A 10000-nucleotide genomic window follows, 5' to 3' on the forward strand; every position below is an offset into this window, starting at 1 on the left:
CAGGCTGCATGCTCAGATAAGGGTCTGGTATGGTATGGACCAACACAAGTCAGACCAGTTAATGCGGCTCTCGTAGGGAACCATTGATTTTTGACATGCCATGCGACTTGTGCTCTGGAAATCGGAGCGCTCGTCAGACCAGTGCAAACCGGCCCTTATAATGGGAACTGCGGGTGTTCAGACGAGAAAAGTTGGCACAGGAATTGTTGGAATGCCTCATAATAATCACAGCAAGTGGGCAGATCTGGAGGGATGGTGGGAATGCATGCAGAGATCCAACCAGTGGTGGCTGGTGCTCAAAATATTTGGGTGGGCGCAAACAAACAAACTGATCAAGAAAAAGATGAGAATGGTGCGCTTATTCAATAATGTGCCATAAAGTAATATACTCAAAGAAAAAATATGCTGAAATCCGAACATAAATAAATGTCAATAAAGTCCAACTAAAGCCCAATGGTAGGAGTTAGTTCATATAAAGGCAAAAATCTCAGAGATAACTTGATAGAAGGAAAAAAACAATAAATCCAAACATCGACTGTTTTATGAATTGGCCACTCACCTCCAACAATGACCCAAGGGTCAAACAAGGCTCACCAGATAGATAATCAATCCTGCTGATGGATCTGTAAAGGCATCCAGGTCCCAGGCGAAGACTAAACTACGTCCAAAACTTGGCATCAAAACATCTTGGGTAATTCCATATATAGAGGAAACGGCTCACTCCAAGGAATGACACTTCTTATATAAATGTCGCTCAAAGGAAACAAAGAACAGCCATAGTGCAATATTGCCAAATGAAAAGTACATTTATTTAGTAAAAAAAACTGCTTACATCAAGTAAGGATAAAAACCACAGTAAAAAGCAATGGGAGTAGCGAAAACACAGGCCTCCTCACCGTACTTCTGTTAAAACACCACCGGAACGGACGTCGCAAGGCTCCAACCGACGTGTTGCGTCACTGGTCACGTGACTTACTCAGGGATTGCCATCTACAATCAACAAGGGTGCCTCTTACTGTTCCCCAAGAGTAAGAAGAGAAAAGGGCATTCTTAAAATCTAAAGCATTGTTTGCTAAATTCATGAAGTTTACATACAACCACCCCCCCCCCCCCCAAAAAAAAAAAAGCTTTGGACCACAGGTGTCCCAAAACAGATGACCAGACCTTTTTGGTCTTTGTAGGCCTGCCCATACATTGTACTGTACAATTTATTCCTTTTAGGTTTACCAAAACCATATAATATGCGGTCAAACCTAAACACTTTCCATTTGTATGCAATCAGGCAGGCCCTTGTACTACATAGTTGAAGGTAAATCTAAAGGAAATTGATTAGGAAAATGTGTATATAATGTATGACCACACTAACAGTGTAAATGAATGCAGATAATAATTATATTATCTCTGAAAGCATCTCGCCCCCGACAGCCTCCAATTCTTGTGGCTTGGATTAGTTTGCATAAAACAGATTTACCAAAGCGCATTTTCTAAAACCACAAATTAATTTCAATTTTTCACAATCTAATTATTGGAGCTCTGGATCCCAAGAGCCGGCGCTTTGTTCCTGTTATTTCCAGGAAATTTTAGAAAACCGTTCTAGCCATAGACAGATTGCATTTTGTAATTGTCACTGGTTAATTCATTAGATCGGGTCTGGAGCCTCGGAGACGGGTGTGCGGCGCATATGGGCCTGAGTGATAGACGATCGCCAACCGCGTAGGAATAGTTCACAGAAGGGGGAACCTATAGGGTGACCGCCACTGATGACCACTCTGCAAGATCCCAGATGACTGTCCGGGTCATCCTCTGGTCATACTTTAAGATTATCTATACCAAAGAACAAAAATTGGATATATTGCAGCTTTGCTTTTATTGTGGTGGCTACATAAGTTTTTGTTTTTCCATTTTCTTTTTTTTTTTTCCTGGTGGTCCTAATGATCATAGGGTGACGGCCCTCCCTCACCATTCTGTTTCTACAGAGGAGCATAGACAACAAAATCTACATTTGGGGGATAAAAAGAACAGTACCCCCCGGTACTGTTGGGACTTTAATGGCAACAATCCAGGCAGTATTAGAACTGTATATATTTTATTTAGCACATATATACTGTATAAGCCGAGTTTTTCAGCACATTTTTTTTGTGCTGAAAAGGCCCCCCTCGGCTTATACTCGCATCACCTTTTTGCGCCTGATCTCCCAGACTTTGGGTACCCGGTGATCTGCCAAAATGGTTCCGGCTAACGAGAAAGTTCCTTTAAGGACTGCGCAGGCGCAAACTTGCCGACGGAAATCTCCGAACCTCGGCCGGCATCCAGGGCAACGTGGATTTCGAGGAAAGTGGCCAGTCGGCCTCACGTCCTCGCTTCGCTCGGACGGCTCGCTCCGCTTGCTCGGCCTCCTGGCTATTTTTTATTTTTTTTTAACATCATCCAATCCACGGGGATGTTAAAGAATGAGCCTGGATGCCGGGCGAGGTTCGGAGATTTCCGTTGGCAAGTTTGCGCCTGCGCAGTCCTTGAAGGATCTTCCCCGTTAGGGGAACCTTAAGGACAAGTGACCGGTACCAGCCGGCCCTGGACCCCAAACTTGGCACACATGTAGCCCCACTTTTTCTCTACAAGTGTGCAAAGTTTGTTGTCTGGGGGACCTACAGCTGGGGAGCACCGATTTTTCCAAAGCCAGGTACCCCTTCCATAGACTCCCATGTTAAACGGGAATTTCTCCGGTGAGTTTGAGGACCCCATGCCGGTCGTAGGTCCCCTGGACCCGGAACTTAGTACACATGTAGCCCCATTTCTCCTCTACAGTTTGTTGTCTGGGGGACCTACAGCTGGGGAGCACCGATTTTTTTTTTTTTTTTTTTTTTTTTTTTTTTAAAGCCAGGCACCCTTTTCATAGACTACCATGTTAAACGTCAGTCTAGTCATGGGCACAGTGAGGCATGCACATGGACAAATTGAGGCATGCAGATGGACACTCTAGGCTTATACTTCAGTCAATACGTTTTCTCATTTTTTCGTGGTAAAATTAGGTGCCTCGGCTTATATTCGGGTCGGCTTATACTCGAGCATATACGGTATATACAAAAAGACATGGGGCCAGATTCACAAAGAGATACGACGGTGTATCTACAGATACACCATCGTATCTCTGACGTAAACTGGTCCTATCTATGCGCCTGATTCATAGAATCAGATACGCATAGATAGGGCTAGATCCGACAGTGTTACACTGTGTTACACTGTCGGATATTTTTTTAAATTTAAAAATGGCGCCGGGGGCGTTCCCGCTGATTTACGATAAATAATATGTAAATCAGCGAGATACGCAAATTCACGAACGTACGCGGACCCGTCGCATTGTTTTTACGTCGTTTCCGTAGCGGTGTTCCGTCGTATACTTACCCTTTCTTTTATCAGGCGCAGCCAATGTTAAGTATAGCCGGCGGTCCCGCGTCGAATTTGAATTTTCCTACGTCGTTTGCGTACGCCGATTCACGAACACGCGCGTCGCAAGTCCCGCTCACGTCGCAACCACTGACGTCCTATTGACGTCAGTGGGAGCAATGCACGCCGGGAAATTCCCCGGACGACGCATGCGCATTTAAATCGGCGCGGGAACGCACCTGATTTAAATATGACACTCCCCTAGCCGCGGAATTTGAATTCCGCTGGGGGATTTAGGATCCGCCGTCGCAAGTTTGGAGGTAAGTGGTTTGTGAATTAGCCACTTGCCTCCTAAACTTGCGGGAGCGGATCTTAATTCACGTAGAACGAGCGGATCTATAGATCCGCTAAGCTACGTGAATCTGGCCCCTGGTGTATATATAATGTCACCAAACCAATAAAAACCATGTATATGATGAACTTTAGTTGATTTCCATGTGGTGATCCAAGAGGTCCAATGTTTCGGCACAGAACACGTTCCTTCGTCAGGGGATCTTATCGCAGTGGAATCGCAATATTCTAAAAGAGATCAGCGTATTAGTCAGAGACATACAATAGGGAATACATTATAAGACATTGCATCATTTTTAGTAATGGAAAGATATTTGGTATATATATAGCATAACATACAGAGAACAGCAGTCATCAGTATACGGCTTTCATGGATGTTAATTTTTTCTTTTTTTGGGGGGTGCAAACAAACCAGAAAAAATCAAATGCAGCCACTTGTGCCCATGATGTGCCGCCACTTGTGCCCATCAAATGCCGCCACTGTGCCCCCGGCACTTACCCCCATCTTGGTGGCGAGTCAGGCAGCGGGGGACTGCTCCTGCGTCCTCCATGCGTCTCTTCTTCTTCTGCTAGGCTTCCAATAGGGGCACCTGTGCCTTCAGCCAATCAAGTGACTGGTATTAGACCCGTGCTCCCTGATTGGCGGTGAGGCAGTTCAGTGTTAGATAAGCGAATATTCATTCGCTTTTCAAACATATCTAGGTGGACTGCGAGCGCAATGCTCTGCGCTCGCAGTCCACCTTTTTTGAAGCCTATGGCTCTAATCGGGTGCTTAAAAAAAAAAAAATGCCCCTGCCGCTGTAATTCAGGCGTCCGGAAAGGGGTGTAGTCAAAGGAAACGCAATATAAGAATCGTAAAATCTTCAAATTTATTGAATTAAGACTCCTAAAACAGGGTTCAGCCTCACCGGTGCTAATGGGATGCAGCTGCTGTTCAGCTGACAACTTTCCATCAATCCCTACTTGTGCTCCCACATTGTGACCCTTATCACCTAAGCACCTGATGGAGATTACAAGCGGCCGCGTTGACGCATACATTGCATAGGCATGGTACGCCATCGGAACGCCGGTACAGAGCAATAATGTGGATATAGTCATGAAGTGGCAGATTAGAGGCTGCAGGAGATCAGCAGCACTGATAAAAAGGTGAAAACATTTAATGTAAAGGAACTAAAGATGATGACCTTCATGGTCAGGTTGTGTATTTCCTATGAGCTGTAATTCTGCATCCGCAGGATCGGGGTTAAAGGTGGAGTTCTCCTTTAAGAAAGATGCTGATGGTGGAAGGACCGGGAGAAAATGCTGAAGTGACTTTTATTGACTGGAGAGAAGCACTTTGTTAAATTTGAGATCCTCCGGGTGTCTAGAGAATAATAACCCCCCCCCCCCATCCTATAGTGCTTATCCCATGGGTTCCTGCAATTAGCCGCTTCCTCAGCCTCTATGTCCTGGAGGTGTCGGAGCCTCATCTGTCACGTAGGAGGCCAAGCAATGCTCACCATTCATGTATTGTGGGAGCGCATGGAGTGAGCGATGGGCAAGGGATAGCACTTTGTTCATGGACAGCTCCTCTATATGTTCACGTTTGCAGAGATCTAAGACTAGAAAATGTTTTCTGTATCCCGATGTGCAGGGCTTTTTTTCAGGGGGAACTTGGGGAAACTCGGTTCCACCACCTCTGGCTCAGACCCTTTGGTGCCTGCTCACCACAATCACTTGTAAACACAGAAGTCTGGTTTCTGTGTTTACAAGTGACAGCTCTGAACTCTGTGTGTAACCCCCCTGAACTCTGCACTCTGTATGTAATGCAATCCTGGTATTTAATGCCTCTATAAGACCCTTCTACTGTTTGTGAAATCTGAACAGGTCGTATTTGAGTTCCTGCACCTATTTTCTGAGAAAAAAAGCTCTGCCGATGTGTCTTATTTAGACTTCTGATCAAAGGAGAACCCAGATCCTGCCATTGCTGAGCTCCCCTGAAAATGATAGAAGACTGGCTGTCACGCTGACCCTGCCGCTTCAATATTTCGAGACCCTGAGCAAGTGGTCATACTGGGACTTCTGATTTGATAACATGTTTGCTTGGAGTTGGTAGTCTAGTATAGCAACCAGGCAATTTGCGTTTTTAGGTGGTGTGTGGCTCCTAATAATGTTTTGCATTGAGTCGGTGGTTACCCAGCCTCGGGTCTCTGTACTTAGCGGTAACTCTTCGCCAATAGATGTCCTCCGTTTTTTATATGAGCAATCAATGGGTCCCCATGTAAGAATAGAAGGCTTACATCAGGCAGGTCCAAAGTCTGGCCCGCGGGCCGATCGCAGCCCGCATTCCGGTATGGAACGGCCCACATGGGTGTTTGGACATGGATATCTTTTGTGGCCCCCGATGATCTCCCAGAGCCGAGGGCCACAAAAGATGTTTATGCCTTGGATGAGGCAGGACGAGCGCCGTACACACATAATTTCCTGTTTACAGGCCGCCGCTGTAATAAGAAGTCCCGTCTCCGGAGCTGTCATTTTACGACTGTTCTGTCCATCAAAGGAGACAGTACTTTCTATTAAAGAGGCCGCAGTGTAAACAGGAGATTCGCCTGTAGGTAATCTTTTGCGCTCTACAGTGCATTCCTGGCCATGGTGGGTGCTGCATTCCTGGCCATGGTGGGTGCTGCATTCCTGGCCATGGTGGGTGCTGCATTCCTGGCCATGGTGGGTGCTGCATTCCTGGCCATGGTGGGTGCTGCATTCCTGGCCATGGTGGGCGCTGCATTCCTGGCCATGGTGGGTGCTGCATTCCTGGCCATGGTGGGTGCTGCATTCCTGGCCATGGTGGGTGCTGCATTTCTGGCCATGGTGGGTGCTGCATTTCTGGCCATGGTGGGTGCTGCATTGCTGGCCATGGTGGGTGCTGCATTCCTGGCAATGTTGAGGCTACATTCATGGCAATGGTGGGTCTGCAGATGGGCACTTGTGAGGCTTTTGGGCACTTACCCTTATTTTGCTTCACAGTTCTTTATTTAAAATTTAAAAAAAAAATCCTGAAACTTTGCTCTGAAAGTGAAAGTGGTGTTATACGCCAATAAATACGGTTTATCCAAATAATATGCCCAAGCTCGTCCCTTTACTCACACTAAGCCACAAAGTCAGGAGAATTCTTGTTGGGCCATGTATTAGTGCTCGAACGAACACACTTAGACCAAATTTTAATGGTTCAAAGAATGTCAGGCAAAATGGTCGGCCCTCACGCATGTTCACGTCGTCAAATCTGGCCCTCTTTGAAAAAATTTGGACACCGCTGGCTTACATGGTGTAAATCGTTATATTTATTACATTTAAAAGACAAGATTGCACTTGCAATTCCATAGTATAAAATGGCATATAAAAAAACTCAAGCCGGCCGGCTCTCGATAGCGGCATTCCTTCTGGGACCTGCGCATACGCGGTGACATCGGCACGCCGGCCTTCCCTACGCGTTTCGTAACACTTGACGTCGTCCTGGTGCCTATTCTGACATGGCGACCCATTGATTGTCCATATAAACGGAGGACTTCTATTGGCGAAGTTTGGGAGATTTTCCGCTTAGTAGAGAGACCCGAGGCTGGGTAATAAGCCACAGGCTTCAATTGAAGCTGGTAAGCGGCAGTGAGTGTAGAGGTGGAGGATCTTTTCTATCATACCTTCTCACTTCTTCTTGATCATATGTCACCGTGGATGAACTTATTGAAGACTTATTTTTCATGGACTACTGATTTGGCTTTCACTTGATAAGGACATTTTCTCTTTGGAATCATTCTGTACATTGTTTGGTGCATTTTAGACTTGTATAGTGTTTTTTTTTTTCTTCATTTTATTTGCATGTGCCTTTTTATGGTCTTTTATGTCGCTTATTTAAACCAATGAATAACTTTCATTAGAGCAATTTAGCATTTTTAATTAGCCGGTACAGTTGGGCCGAACCCCCTCTTTTCGGCTTCTCCCGAACATGTAAAAGTTTAGACCCGAGCCGCAAACTCGATTAAAATCTATGGGATCCATACTTTAGAAATCAAAAGTGCCTATTTTAAGTCGTATATCTTATTTTTATTCCAGGTTCCTGCTGGTCTTCTCCTGTCTGGTCCTCTCTGTGTTCTCCACCATTAAAGAGTATGAAGAAAAATCAGAAGGCGCACTTTATATTCTGGTATGTAAAGCAGTTGTCCATGCTTTGTGACACAGACTGGAATGCTTTAGCTGTTTATTCTGTGCCTGCTTTGCTATATAGTCATCTACGGCCTGGTGTCCTGAGTGCGGGGGCGTCTACGGCCTGGCGTCCTGAGTGTGGGGGGCGTCTACGGCCTGGCGTCCTGAGTGTGGGGGGCGTCTACGGCCTGGCGTCCTGAGTGTGGGGGGCGTCTACGGCCTGGCGTCCTGAGTGTGGGGGGCGTCTACGGCCTGGCGTCCTGAGTGTGGGGGGCCGTCTACGGCCTGGCGCCCTGAGTGCGGGGGGCCGTCTACGGCCTGGCGCCCTGAGTGCGGGGGCCGTCTACGGCCTGGCGCCCTGAGTGCGGGGGGCCGTCTACGGCCTGGCGCCCTGAGTGCGGGGGGCCGTCTACGGCCTGGCGCCCTGAGTGCGGGGGGCCGTCTACGGCCTGGCGCCCTGAGTGCGGGGGGCCGTCTACGGCCTGGCGCCCTGAGTGCGGGGGGCCGTCTACGGCCTGGCGCCCTGAGTGCGGGGGGCCGTCTACGGCCTGGCGCCCTGAGTGCGGGGGGCCGTCTACGGCCTGGCGCCCTGAGTGCGGGGGGCCGTCTACGGCCTGGCGTTTAATTGGAGTCCATATTGGCTTTTTAAAGCCCTGATGAAGTGGGGCTTGTGGCCCTAAAACAATGTTGGCTGTGTGATCAGAAGAAGGGGATCTGTATTGGGTTTTGAACTGTTTTATTTTATCTTCATCTGGTTTGTATGTTAGAAGCTGAACCTGTCTTTTATATTCGCTCTTCCCGCAGGAAATCGTCACCATTGTGGTCTTTGGCGTGGAGTACTTTGTGCGGATCTGGGCCGCCGGCTGCTGCTGCCGCTACCGGGGATGGAGGGGGAGGTTGAAATTTGCCCGCAAACCATTCTGCGTTATCGGTGAGGAAAATGAGACTTATTGTTTTTAACTGCAGGAAAATGGCATTGTCCTATGCCCGGGCTGAAGATTTTAGTGTGCAGCTAAAAAAAAAATCTACCCCCCCCCCCAACTGTATCCAAGTATCGCTAACTAAAAAAAAACACACTAACACTTCAACACTTAACCTCCTAACCCCTAAACCCTAATCTCCAAAAACCTAACCCAACAGTGAGCCTGATGAGCTGATCCATCCACTGGCTTGTTATATGTCTTGGATACCAACTCAGCACAGGAATGGTGGGAACCCCTCATAATGGGCACAGCAAGTGTACAGATCTGGAAACGGGGCACAGGGATGGTGGGAACCCCTCATAATGGGCACAGCAGGTGTACAGACCCGGGAACTCGGCACAGGGATGGTGGGAAGCCCTCATAATGGGCACAGCAGGTTTACAGATCTGGGCACAGGGATGGTGGGAACGCCTCATAATGGGCACAGCAGGTGTACAGATCTGGGAACTGGGCACAGGGATGGTGGTAGCCCCTCATAATGGGCACAGCAGGTGTACAGAACTGGGAACTGGGCACAGGGATGGTGGGAACCCCTTATAATGGGCACAGCAGGTGTACAGAACTGGGCACAGGGATGGTGGGAACGCCTCATAATGGGCACAGCAGGTGTACAGATCTGGGAACTGGGCACAGGGATGGTGGTAGCCCCTCATAATGGGCACAGCAGGTGTACAGAACTGGGAACTGGGCACAGGGATGGTGGGAACCCCTTATAATGGGCACAGCAGGTGTACAGATCTGGGCACAGGGATGGTGGGAACGCCTCATAATCGGCACAGCAGGTGTACAGATCTGGGAACTGGGCACAGGGATGGTGGGAGCCCCTCATAATGGGCACAGCAGGTGTACAGATATGGGAACTGGGCACAGGGATGGTGGGAGCCCCTCATAATGGGCACAGCAGGTGTACAGATCTGGGAACTGGGCACAGGGATGGTGGCAGCCCCTCATAATGGGCACAGCAGGTGTACAGATCTGGAAACTGGGCACAGGGATGGTGGGAGCCCCTCATAATGGGCACAGCAGGTGTACAGACCAGGGAACTCAGCACAGGGATGGTGGGAGCCCCTCATAATGGGCACAGCAGGTGTACAGACCTGGGAACTCGG

General features: G+C 48.2%; 1 protein-coding gene across 7 annotated transcripts in view; it reads left to right on the top strand.

The window, feature by feature from the left end:
- The window catches only part of KCNQ2 (potassium voltage-gated channel subfamily Q member 2), a 70254-nt gene that overhangs the window by 20861 nt on the left and 39393 nt on the right, over positions 1-10000 (top strand). For all 7 annotated transcript variants that reach the window (XM_040331380.1, XM_040331384.1, XM_040331381.1 and 4 more), the window contains exons 2-3: positions 7819-7909; positions 8713-8839. In XM_040331380.1, the coding sequence (XP_040187314.1) occupies positions 7819-7909; positions 8713-8839 (218 nt within the window). The remainder of the gene's footprint in view (positions 1-7818; positions 7910-8712; positions 8840-10000) is intronic.

The sequence above is a fragment of the Rana temporaria genome, chromosome 12 (assembly GCF_905171775.1).
Source record: "Rana temporaria chromosome 12, aRanTem1.1, whole genome shotgun sequence".
Classification (NCBI taxonomy): domain Eukaryota; kingdom Metazoa; phylum Chordata; class Amphibia; order Anura; family Ranidae; genus Rana; species Rana temporaria.